Genomic DNA, 16519 nt, shown 5'->3' with positions numbered 1-16519 from the left:
ACAGGGAGTGAATGGAGTGGAAGAGAAACAGGGAGAGAGTGGAGTAGAAGAGAATCTGAAAGATAATGGAGTGGAAGTAAAAGAGTGAAATAATGGAGTGGAAGGGAAACTGGAAGAGAATGAAGTGGAAGCAAAACTGAAATAGAATGGAGTGGAAGAGAAACTGGAAGCTAACAGGGAGAGAATGGATTGGGTTTATTGTTGTTGCTGTTGCATAGTGTTAAAAGAGCATGAATTAATTTTTCTTTTGGCCAGTTGAAATAGCTTTTAGTAGAATTCATTTTGAAAAAGAATTGATCATTACTTAAATTTAATTGATTTCTTTTGTAGATGTTGCAGCTGAGAATGTTGAAGGTGGTATGTACATTAGTTCTGAGTTCCAAGTGGGCCAAGTCTACACTGGGGACGAGGATGAGAATGAGACGGAGATGTACATTATATACCGTCCCGTGTACATCTGTATCCCACACGAACGCATAAAGGTCACAAACACGGAGAAAGACGTCAACATCTGTCGTGCTGGATCCCGAATCTCCATGACGAGACTAGACAGAAACACTTGGAAGATGCAGACGACACATGACTCGGATAAGGAGGACAGTTCTGTGCTAGACCTTAAAACTGATACCCTGGTGCCTGACATGTCAGATTTGGATCTGAAGGAGTCGATGGTGATGAAAAAAGAGTTAAGTGATGTAGCCAAAGATATTGATAGCTCGGACAATTTTCTCAAACCATCAGAAAGTCATGGAAGCATGAAACAATCAATGGAGCACGAACCAGGTGATAAAGAAAACATAGTTGTTGTCGTTCAACCTGAACCTCTTGCGTCAATTCCGTCGGAACCGGAAGTTAAGGATGTAGAAGACGTGATAGAGAACACTGTTAATGGCTGAGATGAATCAAAATTTGACAACAAACTTTAAAGATGTTGTCTAACAATGTACTAAGGCAATTTGTATGTGTATGTCATATGCATCTAATTTTGTCACAAGTATAAAGTAAACCTTCATTGGTCAGTGGTGGTCAAGAACAGAGAATGTAGCCATGGATAGGTCAGTGAAATGGAGTCAGCAAGTTAAACCCTGATGGTCAGTGATATGGCCCAAGCAGTGGTCAACAATCAGTGAAATGACATGACCTGGTGACTGTAAAGAAAATAACATCAGTCAGAAGGACTAGTCTTGAGTTTCCTGTGACCTTTCACCCTGTGTATCCATGGAAACTACAGAGCAAAGTTAGAATCCTTTGTAATCATAACTGCCATTGGTGGTTACACAGGGACTTGTCACTTTCAATTGACCCAGTAGGGAAATGTAAAAGGTGCATATCTCAAGAGGATACAGCAAATTATTATGGGAATTTGACAGATCCCTGTGATGTTGGGTAATATACAGGACTTTATACTTTGTCACAAGGAAATATGATATCGTTGACAAGTTTTTAATGTAACAGCTCTATATTACTCTCAGCTCATTCCTCAGATTTGTGATAACCATTTTATTTTCATATTCGTAATTCTTTCTACCTGTACTTACCTAACATCAGCCTGAAAACCATTGTTACTTAGGGTAGTTACAAATGTGGTAACATATATGTAGATATCCTAAAGCCATAATGGTCTCATCAATAAGTTTAACTCATTCACCCCTGTACACACATTTAGGCTCTTCTTAATCAAAGACTAGACCATTCCATTATAAAAATTAAGGGGTGAATTAGTTAAAGCATGGAATAATGTGCAATTTTGGGAGAGCCATGGATACTATAATTGGTTTGAAAATGGTAATTAATTTATCAAAATATATTGTAGTTGTTTTGTTTTTGTTTCTGCCTTGAAGTCAAACTGGAAGGATACATATGTGTAGTCATCTGTTGTTAATTATTGTTTTTATTTGTTTGATGTTTTAAAACCTAAGACATTTTATGTCATTTCCAAGGGAAATAATTCTTTTAAAATTCCAAACTTTTAACAACAATCCTTAGTTTAATGGTGCATTTTCAGTTTCATGAATAACAAATGCATCATATTCTCTGGATTAAACCTTTTATTGTTATATGCTTTTTAAGGGTAGGTGCAATGTTTTTTTAGATATTTAAAATTGATTTATTTATTATATTATAATTTATATACATTTTTTATTGAAAATTTTGATTTTTCAAAAATACATTCCTTTTGATGTTCCCAATTTGAAGTACATGCGATCACATGTGTATGCATACCATTCATTTTCTTAGCATGAATGCTTTTTTTGACAATGATATTACCGTAAATGATAGAGTAAGCAATGTACAAAACAGATTTTATGATCAAAATAATATAAAAAATGTATCTAAGGAGAGAAGTCAGCATTAAAACATCACTTGGTACTGTACCAAAAAAATTTGTTTTCTACCAAATAATCAACTGAACTGACATCTCAATGATTTGTTGTATTTAGGATGAAAACAACTTAGACATGTAGTCTGAATAAAAAAAAAATATAAAAAAAATCAGTTTAATTTTAAGAAACATTAAAATGGAACTCTAATTTCTTGTTCCTTATTTTTGTGTCCCATGTAAGTGCTACATTTATACCTGTTGTGTTTGAAGGAAGACTCGTATTGGGGTTTTTATATTTAAAATAAGTACTTAAAACACTCAAAATGTTTACGAAAATATAACTTTGAACATTTTTATATTTCTTGCTCATATTTTATGGAAAATTTACACACAATGATATTTCAAAAGAAATTTAATGACATTCCTGATACATATTTTAGAAAAACAATGAAAGTATGTCCCATTTTTAAGGAAATTTTAATTTATGTGATTTCATTGATGTGTTGCTATTTAAGGATATCAAAACCAGTTACTTTACATAAACATTTATTTATATATCGCCCCATGAATTATTGGTATCTATGATGTACTATACACACCTAAGTGTTCAATAGATGGATCGCCAGCTGTCAATTAATTAAACAGCCGTGTACCGCACGTGACTTTGTATGACGTACGCTACAATGTTTTCTCCATCATTTAATAGGTACATGTGCGCGTGTGATCACGTGGCCTGGTTACACAACATTTGGCGATTTGTTAATGTAGATATTGTTGCCAATCATCTGTTCATGCATGTGCTAATATTAAGTTTTAAGGACTATAACTTCATTATATTAAAAGACTTGCAAACTTAATATCTTTAATTGAGAAAAAAAAGGTCTTTTTGTAGAATTTAGAATTTTTACTACAAAGTATTAGAAACCAAACTTGAGTATTTTTAAACAAGTTCAGTATATCTTGCCAGTATTTAGTTTATGTCTGCTGACCGTTGAAAGACAAACAACTAATGTCAGTATGCTAAATCTTATATCGTCCATGCCTATATCTACACAAGTCTTTTATATTGTGTTGCATGTCTTTATTTAGTCAGTACTTTAGTAACGGAATTTTTATCCGTTTTGGATTTATTAAGAAAACATATTTTAATTATTAAAAAACAAAATTATTTCTAAAGTTTTCCATGGATACCATGCAAGTAAAATCACATTAAGTCCACTCTAGAAAAAGGTTTCTAAATTTATGGCTTGTTTTCAAGGATATTGAAGAATCTTTCTGAAAAAATTTTTTATACAATAACTTTTGAATTTTTTTATGATCAAAACTTGAAGATAGAGGTACAAAATGTATATGTGTACTTAGCTCACAAATTTTAACTTGTTAAGATTCACATCTACTGGAGGATTTCTTTTTCTTTCTTTCTGGTTTTTTTTTTTTTCCTTTTTTTGGAAATTTTTTTTTTTTTTTTTTTTTTAAGCTGGTCATCAACAAAAACATCTTCATCTCCAGGGATTACGATCACATGCACACCCTTGAAATGAAAAAAACATGTGATCCTAGAGATTGAAGACACAACAAAGGTATTTATACTTGTGCAATATGCATAACATATTAGAACTAAATATACCGCTGTATCACAAAGTCCATTGGATGAAGAAAATCAACTTGCTACATAGCATCTAAAATGTAATAGGACTTTTCAGAGGATCCCTAGACTAGCCACCAGACCCTTATATCCTTTCAGATGATTTCTTATACTGACTTATCTCCCTTTGTTGGGAATCTAGAATTGGACAAGTCATATGGACAAAAATCATTGAACCGAATTTCAGTGATAAATTTGATATTCTAGAGACTGATGACAAGTCTAAGGAATCGTCAACTCTGTGTCTTGGCTATGAATATGTTGTAAGCATGTTCCTTATATAAATATGTATTATTGTACATCTACATATAATTCAGTACATTGTACTTAATTGCACAATCACATTCAATGTTAACATGATTTATATATGTATGCTATTCCACTGTTCATTATATGTGCACATAATTTGATGAACCACTTAATGCTACTAATTATCCTTATTTGGATACATGATTACAAAATTTGGTTATTAGCTTTTGTAACAGGAGAGGAGAAAATGTCCGTAAAATGAATTAAGGTACATATATTTTGCTCCAAGACTATTTATGGTCACAGGCACATATCTAGACAAATTATAAGGTTGTCAATTGACCATCAAAAAATCTAGAAATGAGCAGATCAATTACGATAAATACCATGCTTACCCATTAACCATATAAGGATATTACCCATATTTGGATATTTCACTAGGCTATTATTTTTCCAAATAAGGATATATGTTAACGTTTGATTAATCAAATGACCATATTAGAAAATGATTTTGATCAATCATTCGTATAAGTAAAGGAACACTATAATTGTATTTATAACAGGGCTGCCATTGTTCAGCTTTGTGCATCTGACTGTCATTCTAATCAATGAGAGTTACTTCCCTTTAGTTTACTGAGTGAAACAAAGGGAAGTAACTCTGGTAAGGGAAGTAACTCTGATAGATCATAATTAATCTACTCTCTGTGTACATCTGTTGACTTTTTGATATGCAACTGTGTATGATGCAACTACCTATGTGTTTGTCCTGTCAAATAAAGCTTTGATAAAGCCAGAAACTGAGTATGCTTTTATTTACTATGTTGTATTATGCAGCTCCATTGATAAAAATGTGTAAGGTCTACTCTATAGATTTACAAAATGTACATTTTATGGCCGACAAAGTCACACATTGCACCAAACCTTCTATCCAAATGTCACCAACACTAAGATAAAAGATGCAACAAAATATAAATTAAATTTATATTAATTGATTTGTTCAGAATGTGATGATAAGTGTAGTATTAACGGTTAGCTAATAACTTTCACGACTCTACAAAGTATCAATCTCGTTTTAAATTCCCATTTAAAAAATTAAAAGCCATTTCGGAAAGGTAGTGGGTCTTTAAGCGATTGTCACTGTATTACCCTAAAGTTGACTCAAAATGGTGAGAGAACTTGTTGAATTTTTCTGCTAATTAAGGTGACGATTCTTTTTAATAATTTGATTTACATTAGCATCCTGATGTTTACAAGTGCACCGATCGAACTTTTCGTACGGAAAGGAATTTCCATTCAGTTGTTGCAATTTACAACATGTTCCGTCTATTTCATCACGTGCGGCCTAATTTCTCTCGACTGGTGCAGTTACGACCTTATTAATCAACTAATTCCTGAGCAAGTCCTGCATTAGACAGAGAACGGGAAATCAATAACGTAAAATACATTATCTAAATTAGTTGAAAGAAAAAAGCACAGATCGTTTGATTTCGTCAATTATCATCTCGGAAAAGGTTGTTTCAAATGTAGGTTGTATTCATTCTGTTATGATTTCCCATTCTTTGTTAAACTGGATCTTCATAAATGAATAAGACAATACTTTCCATTTTATATAAATGATTGCATCTCCTTTGCTATATACCGAGTTTGGTTTTGTCCTTTCTTCATCAAATCTTACTGGATTTTCTTCTATATTTGCAAATCAGTGATGAATGTGATATATACAAATGAAGTCCCTTATCAATCAATTGATAAAGTCTTCTTCTCCCGTTTCTGTGAAACAATTTTCACGATTTTTTTTTTTTTTTTTTTTTTTTTTTTTGTAGGAATTTTGTTTAAAAATAGGTTCCTCGTTAAAAGTAAATTATCGCATCTGAAGGACTTTATTTGACGGATTAAGAAACCTGCTAGTGTACTTCAAAATCGATGGGGCATCGTTTCAACCACAGGCTTTTGACTCTATTGATATACAGATACCTCTATATAATATATATAATACTGTGTCAGTATTGTAGATATGGAGTCAAAAGCCTGTGCTTCAACAAAATCACCGATCACATTTGCATATAGAACTACGATGTTTTCCCATAACAATCTTAGAATGCCCCTACCAAAACGACAATTAGACAGACAGACTCCCCGGAGCCTGCATGGTATGATTAAAATATCGGCATAGCGCAATTAACTTATTGTGTTTCATGCGGGCACGATTAACATGCTTTCTTAAATCAAAATTAGGGTTAATGAGTTTAAGTAAACAATGTTTAAATGGGAGGGGCGTTGTTTTCAGTCAGTATTTGTGACACTAAATCCATCAAGAAATTGTCCGCCAAGTTGGTGTTTCTGTCGGTAGAAATCCTAGTTGTCCTTGCCATTTGCTAAACTTGCTGTTCGTGTTGAATTTCGACTGCTTTTGCCATATCTCTTAAACTTCATTAATTATATTGTACTTATTCGACGTTAGTTGATTTTTTCACGTTTCTATACAAATATGATTCTAAGTTTGCCTGACATTAATATATATTTGCCATAAAGAATACTCGTTTATGATCGACACGCAGAATTTTATACCAAACATAAATGGAGAGAAATATTCCAAAAAAAATAGTCTGGATTATTCTGAGTGGTCTATTGGTTTTATGTATTGGTCTCCACCTACCAAAGACTTTTTTTTAAATCCCATAGAACGTCAAGAACGTCACAGTTATATAGTCCCCGTTTGACATTTCACTATAGTCGTACAAAACCCAATCAATGGTAAGGAGATAGATTAAACAAGACGTATTTCTTTGTGTGAAAGTGAGACTCTTGTCATTTTTAAAGTGCAATCTCACTGAAGTATGTCATCAAAGATACCAAACATTACATTCCAGTCGTCCCTTCTCCCTTTATGCTGACCGCCAATATGAGGCTGTTTGGTGCTAGTTATATACGGGTCGACACTCTCTATACATACTAATATGCGAAATACTGGGTCCGTACTATAGAATCAGTGAGAAGCAGAAGCTACCACTTTTAAAGACTATTGTGTCTCCTGCAGGGAAGCGAGAACCCCCAAAGCCTACCTAACAGGGGCGAGCGTTTTTTTAACAAAAAAAGTTAAACTCAGTGTATATAGCCTATATGGGCAATCGTAGAATTCAGACGCAACGGACTATATAGTTATATTCCAATAGGGCCTACAATTGTAGTTGACTTCTACATTCTACACGAATTTAAAATTAATAAAAAAAAGTGTACATTACTTCCGTCAGTGAAGTACTAGTAAGTTGTTAATCCGCTTCGATACTGTGTAAAGGGAAACAACTCGTGTAGGCATATTTTTTTTGGTTTTGATGCATCCTTTATGGCATCAACAATCTAATGGTCGATACAACTCCGGTGTGATCTACAATAAGAGATCGAAGTTGAATGGTACTAAGTTATCAAAAACTCGTATCATTGTCTTTACTGACGACAAAGGGACCTCCGGGTCCGGTTTCGATTAAGATATTATAACATGATTTTTGCCTCCATGGGAATATATATATATACCTGTTTTGTTTCTTCAAACCATACCGTCATAACCGAGAGTATATTTCATTTTCTTTGATTGATATTTCTTTTTTCTTCTAAAATCTATGTGTATTATGTGCAGTGATTGGGAAAGGATATGAAAAACAAAAAATTTATTGCGTGTGAACGAAATGTGGGTACACAAGAATATATCACTTACGCAATTGACAGTTAATTGTCAGGTTTACTAATGCGTTCGCACGCAATAACTTTTTAAAGTGGTCATGTTTTTTCCCAACCACCGCGTAGTTTATTCCATCTAAACGTTTTGTGTTTTTTTTTAACATATCAGAGCTATCTTCATGACTATACGTGTAACAAGTAGCTTTAAATTTCAGCATTCAAAGAATATTCTATCTTTTAAAATAGTTTAATTCTTGAGGTATTTAAATATATATTATAATAAAGAACAGCGAAAATAAACGCGGCCATATTGCTGATAAACTTTTCAAAATATAAAGTATAACATCGGAACCGCGGTGGCCGAGTGGGTTTAAAGATGTTCCGACATATTACAAGCCGTCCACCTCTGGGATGCGAGTTCGAATCCCAAGTGGGACAGTTGCCAAGGAATGACCGATGGTCGGTGTTTTTTCATCGGGTACATTGGCCTTCCTCCGCCAACAAACCTGGAAGATTCTACGTTGTTACTTGACCCTGGCTATTGAGAGGACGTAAATCCAAACGACCCAACCCAAAAGCATAACCTAACTAATTAGATCTACCAATCAAGTTGGAAACCTGGTCACGGAAGATCTCCCACTGATGACATGCTTAGTGGTTATATAAGCTAGCGAATTCGGTGTGTTTTCGGTTCATTAAGTCACGGTATCCGTGGTATGCCAACACTATGTACAACTAGGTAATATTTCCTGTTTTGAAAATATTTTTCTTGTGGCCTGTTAGAAGTAAAATAATCTAGGTCTCTGGTAAAACGAAAGGATCTATGAAGTTTTATTTATTCTGTAAAAGGCAATTACCAGGAGATTGTTAGCCTAAACGGAAATGAGAATACTGGTGACACTATGAGATCTTATTCATTTCACGCAAGAAATTAAACCACAGTAAAGCGTCATCGTATAGCGAAAATTATGGCGTGATACCTATCTAGCCGACTTACTCCCTTTTATATATTTCAAGTGAGGTCACGCCACATAGAAAATAGTTCATAACTAATGTTTTGTTATTTGTTAAAGTCCGTCGTCATATAATCTCTAAACTATATTTTAGTATTGAACCGGAAAGTTTGTCATAATTTTGATTGATGTTAGATATAGTAATTTGTACATTTTCTAGAATATCACAGCGGATTAATTTGACCGACGGAACTACTTACCTAAAGAGAAAAACCGAAGAGAAGCGAAACTGGTCAAAGAAAAACAATGCGATTGACATTTGACAACAGAGACAGCAGCGCTTTTCGCTGTTGTCTGTGTTGCCATGTAAGGACAGGAACTGTTCTTCTTGGCGTATGGCATTTGGTAAGATAAATGGAATGGCGAATTAATGTAAAAAGGACGTCGTCATTGTTTTGACGGCATTCTGATTCATTAGGCTTATCTTGATGGTGACGAAATCCATTACGTACGCAAGTAGGCTAAATATGTATATTTAAAACTTACTGAAATCGTTTGGGAACGTGTTAAGAATGTCAATCAACTTATAAACTTATGTTTGATGTTGATATCGGTATTTTTTCTATCCACACGATTGTTAATCTTGACACACGAGAAGAGAAAGAGGTTTTCCTGGTAGGCCTATTGCACAAGGAAGGAAAATGTCTAACTAATCAGTACTGATCGTGACATAGGGCTGAACTTCAGTTTTATAAACGAACGTAGGAAAATCAGACTGTAAACAAACTAATCTCGATGATATTTAGTATGTCATTGTTATAAAGAGTTCTCTTGCTTTAGAGACAAAGAGAACATACCACAGCCTCCCAAAATATGCAGACATTCACATTCAAAACAGTCACTACATACACGGAAGGCTAGATTTAACACTTAGGACATAAATCAACCAACCAATCTCTATGACCAGGTACATTTTGATGGAACAGGGCAGTATACCAATGACATTGATTCATAAACCAGTGTGTACTGGCTAGCAATTTGGAAAGGAGTTGCACAACGGATACCAATTACATATAAACAGTATCTGAAAGAAATATATAATAAGTTGTCATTCATTACAATCAGTTGCAAATGGAAATTATTGAAATTAAAATGCTTATTAAAAAGGAGAGGGGTCTCCATAATAGATTTTATTGACAATTATCTGAAAAATTGATGACTGTACGAAAAAAAGGAACAGAATATTTCTTATATAGTTTGTCCATGTCTATGTTGTAGCTGGCAAATTTGATGGTGGTAACTTTCCTTGTATACTCCTCTGTCAACCCCGATGTTCTCAGACCTACGCTACAGAAATGTGACACTGGTAACCAAGGTTTTGAATTGGTTGCCTTTGACAATGGAAGTGGCTTCAAAGTGGCTGAGGCCCAGCCATACACATACCAAGATCCTTACATTAACCGTATGACAAGAGGTATGGATGTTAGATTATATTTCCAAATTATTTATTAGTATAGATATGACAACATGCAGGCACAAGTATTATGATTAATTATGTAAATTTGTTATGTATGTACAGTTATAGTATATTCCAACTTTTATAGTCTAGCTAATCTGACTTTTAAAGATTTTGCACAATACATTTGTACCATAATAAAATTTAGTAGAGAAGTTCAATTATTTTTAGATTTACAATACTTATGCATAACCATTTCATTTTGTAAAAGGATAACTGTTAGAAGACTAGAACTAGTCTGTTCACTTTTTGGCCAAATTGGGTTGTTTTTTAAGATAGAAAATAGATGTGATTCTTGTTGTATGAGATGTAATAGACATCTGATGTTGGTGTAGAACGTACAATGTTTATGTTACAGAGGATCTGTGTGTGGGATTCGCCATCACTCTGTGTACACTGACTGTTACTCTATTCCTCCTGTATGGCACCATCAGAGTGAGTAACCTCCCTTTACACCTTTGTCACCTACACAGGTCAAGAATATTAAATATATATATCAAAATATTAATCCTTTCAGTTTGTATTTATCTTGATAAAAAGAATAATTCATATTCTTTGAGTAATAACCTCAGTTCTTGATAAAGTTTTGTATGTATAGATGATACAAATATAAATATCAAAATATAAGTGTTGAAAAAAATCTGAATTTTTGGAAAGGAAGTTATTTTCAAAACTGACTCAGACTACCACATAATTTTACTAGGAAAATAAATATCTTCATTCTCCATTGTATTTCATATTTCAAACAGTAAGTCCTTAAGATATCTATAAACAGGATAACAGACTTTTTTAAATATATCTAGTGACTGGGATATTTTATGAATTCTAATTTTGTGTTTTGTAGAACCGTCCGGGATACCTCTTGCCATTCTTCTGTCTGCAAGTGTTTGACTTCTGCCTCTCCTGTCTCACAGTGGTTGGATATTTCTCGTATGCTCCAAACTTCAAAGTCTGGCTCAAAGAGCAGGGACTTGTAAGTCATCAAAACAATATTCAATACCAAGGAATATCTGTTGTGAATATCACAAATTTTTGACAATGAATCTTTATAGAAATATGAAACACTTTGCATGTATACAAAGATTGAATCTCTACAAAGATTATTTGTCAAAGTAATTTTTCCAGAATCTAAGTTTTGACTTATTATTTATTTATTTTAAGAAAGATGGAAACAAAATAGATCATTATTTGTTCATGCCATGCACGACATGTAACCCCTTGTTATTTGACTTATTTCATGCGTTTGTAGTCGTGTATGCCCGGACTGGACAGCGTAGCCAACATCCAGGGAGATTGGCTCATGTTGTTGTGTCTCCTTTTCCTCGTCCTTTTCCTGTCACTAAAGGTGAGTTCTGTGGCAGTTTGAATACTTTCTGTACAAAAAAATGTGCTGGACACTGTTGTCCTTCCTAAGGTCATTTCTGATGTGCCAGATGTTGAATGTTACAGAAAATTTGGTGTGAAAAGTTAGCGAGTTTCTGACTAAATAAGTCACTGACCAAGGTCAGATCCATCTACCTCAAGAGGGTTTTGAACTTGATAAACTACCCAAAGATGGTGGGTGGGAGGTAGATTTTAGGTACACTTTAACCACTCAGCTAATCTGATTCATTTATTAGTTTGTTAAGGTCTTAATTTATCATAGTTTGAAATAAACCAGAACTATAGAAGTGAGTAAAACATAAATGCTCATGCCTCTATTTGAAATCAAGAATGGACAAGACAAACATGGATAAGTACAATATGTCTCCCCTATCTATCTCATTAAACTGTTCTATATTGATTCACAACACACATTATACAATCAGTTATCAGTTGCGTTTTGTATATAAATATTTTAGAATTACAATCCTTTTATGGCGGTTCATTGGATACCTAGTATATATATCAATTATTCTATTCTTCTATTTGATAACAAATTTAAAACATCCTAATGTTTTTCCCACAGGCCTACCTGATCAGCATGGTGTGGGCATGTTACAAGTACCTCCAGTTGAGACTGGTACATCGTTCCTCAGTGCGCGAGTACACCATTGATCCCGACACTGAGGTATGCGGAAACGACAAGGTATAGACAACTTAAGTGTTAAGCCTGCTGCATGTGTGTCTTGTAGCCAACCAACTATATCATCATCTGATCACAGTTACCTCATAGCCTAAATATATTGTGGTATAAAGTTTGTGAATGGATCCAATGTTGGAGTTGAAACTGTGATATCCTGAAGATGGCTGTATGACTATTAACATGCACATTATATTAACACTTGAGAGTAAATGTTTGCTGTGGATTTAACTCATTCACCCCTGAAGACACATTTAGGCTCTTCTAAAATCAATGACTAGACCAGTCCATTACAAAATTTCGGGGTGAATTAGTTAGATCAATTCTTGATGTAGATTTTACCTTGCATACAAAATAATTATGATATGGTTTTGTCTGTACCCATTAAAAGTAATTCTTGGTGGGTTTAGGTTTCTTGATATCTGTTGATGTTTTGTTATTTTTTTGTTGTGTTTTAAGACCATCACAAATTACAAATCTTGTGAGTTTTCATGTTTTGAACTTTTTATACTAACTTTACTCATTTTAAGAATTTGTCTTACCCTCTGCAATAAGCATGAGAAATATAAAACTATGACATCACGATATTTAAAATGACTTTCTCTGAAACAATTTCTTTATATATGGCACAAAGCAAACTTAGATGCAAGATTTAATTCTGCTGCTTTAATATTATTCAAAAGTGATACACTGTTTTCATTCCTTTAGCTTTAAGTTTGATTGCATATACTCATTCTATTTTCACCAACTTTGTTGCTTCCTAAACCAAAACAGGGTTGTAAATAGAAGGATTGATCTTTATTTTGACTGTGTAATTCAGTAGTGGGAGGTCAGTTGGCAACGAAAATGTTCTTTGGAGCATGTTAGGGCTTCATAAATGAATATGTTTATTGCTTACTGCAAAAATGTATACATGGCACATTTGATGTAATTTTTCCGTTACTACCTTTCAGATGCTCCTTCCTCCAAAGTACGAGGAGGCTATCAAGATGCCGGTGGACCAGACCCCTCCCCCTCCTTACTCCTCCACCTAGACGGAGATGTAACCCCGAGAGGGGAGCTAGGTCGCGTGAACGTGGCATCCTCATACCATAACCAGCTATATGTGATGTGAATGAAGAGACAGGCATTCAATCTTTATTTATTACGTGGTTGGAAAAGGCAACATGTTTGCAGATATTAAAGCTTGATAAAAAATAGAATTCCACAAAGTCCTGGTTATGGTTGCTTAATATTGTATCATATTTAGAAGTTGGATCATCTGTTGAAACATTTTCATATCGTGCTTACATAATCCAGTGTTCATTATACATGACTTTTAATAGAAACAATAATGTCATGGTGCACAAGTTTTGATAGAAATTTACCGTGATATTTAGATTAACAGAATTTTATTGTATTTAACAAATTGAGAAAATTTTATAAGGGATAGAAATAATCTTACAATTTGAATTCTGAAATATGCTTTTTTGTACAAAAAGTCAAAAGTAATACAAGCTTGTTTTTTGTACATAATTTTTCAACCAGTTTGTAAATAGTCATCTTCATGTGGGATTTTGTTTTTGCTTTAAATGCTGGTCATTACTTAGGTTTGCTTTCCAAATAAGTGCACATCAAAGATGTATTGAATGAAGAGCTCTCCAGAAAGAGAAACATGAAAACGTTTTGCAAATAAGGAAGTGGAAAATCGATATCATCCTTTAATGTTAAAATTGTGAAATTCCCGAAGCTTTATGGATCAGAAGGGTAAATTATAAAGTTTATGAACTGTTAATAATGATTTATGCAATATTGGACGCTCCTGAAATCTGGTGTAGGTATAATTCATGTTTTCTTTGTGTTGTTGAATAGCACCTTAACTCTCAATATGCAGTACCGGTAACATATGTTTTACTTTAATTTGATGTATTCTGTGTGTTATAATTTGTCATAATATGATGTCAAGAACTCTTGTTTTAAAATGATACAGATGTTAAAATATATCTCTTTTTCTCTAGGAATCAATTTCTGATGTTATCTCGTACAAGTATGTCTGTCATTACTGACAATTTAAAAGCTTGCATTATTAACCTTTGTGGAGACAAAATTTTTAACATGTTAAAGAAATCCAGGTCAATATGCGACTCATCGTTCTTTATAAAGTCAAATGGACTAATGATGACTGTGATAATATTTATCTTAGAAGAGTAAATCCTGGTCGGTAGGAACTAGGATTCAAAGTAATATTGAGAAATTTCTTTTTGTTCTTTTTTCTCCATACAACATTTTCTTTGTTATTTGTCTGTGGAAATAAAAAGAAATTAGTTCCAAAATTAAATGTTTGATTTATGTTTTAACAAAGGAAAATGTAATCACATCTCTCTTATCTGCCCTCCAAAGTAAGGCAGATCCATAATTAGAAGACTTTTAGAGCTTTCAATATGTTATCATAGTTACTATGTAGCCACATATTCAATGGCCCTGCAAATATGGAATAAAAATGATTTTTGTAAACTTGAAAAACTAAATGTTTTCTACTTGAGATTTACCATCGTGGTTACCACATTTATGAAATTACAATGATATACTTTATTCACCCCGGAAATCATGATATTTTGAAATTTTCTGGTACACTAAATACTAGTGATTAAACCACATTCAAAGAAATTGAAAAGTACCCATGGACACAGCATACGGCAACAGTGCTGACCACTTCATCAAGGCTGTTAGAAAACAAAATAGGCCATCATAGTTTTACACTTAAGACCATCACTTTCAGACAAAAAATGAGATTTCATTGTTCCAAATGAAGCTTAAATTTTCTATTGAGTAAAACATACATGTAATTACATGCATATGTTTCTTTCCCTTTCTCAGAATTTCTGATGGAATAAAACATGGGAAAACTTCTGTCTGCGCTAGTTGCCCATATGTCTTTTTCAATGAACAAATTTTGTATTAAAACAAGAAAGACATAATATTTTTACATTGACAAAGAATCAACACCCATTATATCTGGTTTTATGTTAACAGTTAAATGATTATCCACTAGAAATACTGTCCCAATAAACTCCTTCCGTTAGGCCCTGTATGTGTTACGTGTTGAATAAGGAAAATTATTGGAAACCCAATATTCTTTCAATTTTTTGCTAGCCATTACAAAACTTAACTGATGAGATTAACTTTTGCGAATTAATCCATTAGAAAGACATTGACAGAATGTATTTTCCAATGTGAATAAGCTAGGTAGATGTCAACTTCTTAAGGAGGTAAACGTTTGCAAATTTACTTTGATTGCAAAATTACTAATAAGAAATCGCATGTGAAAGAAAATTGGTTTACAGTATTCTCCTGGATTCTTGTAAAATTTGTAAAGGTAGGAGAGACCACTAATTGGTTCAAATTTGACAACATGTACTGTTTAAAGCAAAACAAATTGAAACGAAATCCCAGAGGGATCTTGGTGCCCACCAAAGAACAATCTACGTCTGACGATGGAAAGAGGATCTTTCTCTACTTTTCAAACATTTACTACATATGAAATTTGAGAAAGATCCTTTCAGTACTTTCTGATTTATATAACAATATCAAATTCAATTATCAAAATCCAAGATGGGGGCAGTCGGCCATCTTGTTTACTGATCAGTCCCAAAATGCAATATGCACAACTTAAGCCCTAGTGAAACCTAAACATGTTGATCTGTTGATGGTGGGTTAAAAAAAGCCTAATAATATAGGCAAGTTTAGCAAAACTAGTACTGTATACAACAGCAAAAGAACTATGTTCATGCATTGTCCATGTGTCTGTCACAAATTCAATGGAATATATGGAGTGTTGTTGCAAAACCCAAGTTCTCATACATGAAAAAAAAAATTCTATTCAATACAGTTACAGTGAACTTGACCTTTGACCTTTTGATTTGACAAGTAGTTTAGACAAGGAGGAATTATTTGAATTTCGAGCTTGAGGAATTTGGGAAATAATTCCTGTATTTTGAATAACCATGATTTTGACCTCCAGACCTGAAATTTTGTCAGAAACGCCCATAAGAGAAGCAGAAGAGAGTGTTTAATGGTAATTAGGACCAAAGATTCAGCAGACAGGTACATGATTCAA

General features: G+C 33.5%; 2 protein-coding genes across 4 annotated transcripts in view; both read left to right on the top strand.

The window, feature by feature from the left end:
- Positions 1 to 4462, top strand: part of LOC138324773 (arrestin domain-containing protein 3-like) — a 43797-nt gene extending 39335 nt beyond the window's left edge. For both annotated transcript variants that reach the window (XM_069269910.1, XM_069269911.1), the window contains exon 8: positions 331 to 4462. In XM_069269910.1, coding sequence (XP_069126011.1) covers positions 331 to 896 — 566 coding nt within the window. In that variant the 3' untranslated portion in view covers positions 897 to 4462. The remainder of the gene's footprint in view (positions 1 to 330) is intronic.
- Positions 4463 to 9088: 4626 nt separating this feature from the next.
- On the top strand, positions 9089 to 14740 carry LOC138324772 (lysosomal-associated transmembrane protein 4A-like). 2 transcript variants are annotated; one of them, XM_069269909.1, is made up of 7 exons: positions 9089 to 9250; positions 10124 to 10319; positions 10720 to 10796; positions 11206 to 11334; positions 11611 to 11706; positions 12310 to 12411; positions 13377 to 14740. In XM_069269909.1, exons 1-7 carry the CDS (start codon positions 9152 to 9154, stop codon positions 13455 to 13457), a joined length of 780 nt encoding a protein of 259 aa, XP_069126010.1. In that variant the 5' UTR covers positions 9089 to 9151; the 3' UTR covers positions 13458 to 14740. The 2 variants fall into 2 exon arrangements, with proteins under 2 accessions (XP_069126010.1, XP_069126009.1); XM_069269908.1 differs by having other exon boundaries at positions 12310 to 12429.
- Positions 14741 to 16519: the final 1779 nt, after the last annotated feature.

The sequence above is a fragment of the Argopecten irradians genome, chromosome 6 (assembly GCF_041381155.1).
Source record: "Argopecten irradians isolate NY chromosome 6, Ai_NY, whole genome shotgun sequence".
Classification (NCBI taxonomy): domain Eukaryota; kingdom Metazoa; phylum Mollusca; class Bivalvia; order Pectinida; family Pectinidae; genus Argopecten; species Argopecten irradians.
This window is presented reverse-complemented; position numbering and strand designations above follow the sequence as displayed.

What these genes read in the sequence shown, in the direction of transcription:
- LOC138324772 (XM_069269908.1), top strand. Translation starts at nt 9,152, where the DNA reads ATGCGATTGACATTTGACAACAGAGACAGCAGCGCTTTTCGCTGTTGT. An exon ending in TTCTTGGCGTATGGCATTTG is followed by an intron (nt 9,251 to 10,123) that starts GTAAGATAAATG and finishes TCTATGTTGTAG; the next exon opens with CTGGCAAATTTGATGGTGGT. An exon ending in CATTAACCGTATGACAAGAG is followed by an intron (nt 10,320 to 10,719) that starts GTATGGATGTTA and finishes TTTATGTTACAG; the next exon opens with AGGATCTGTGTGTGGGATTC.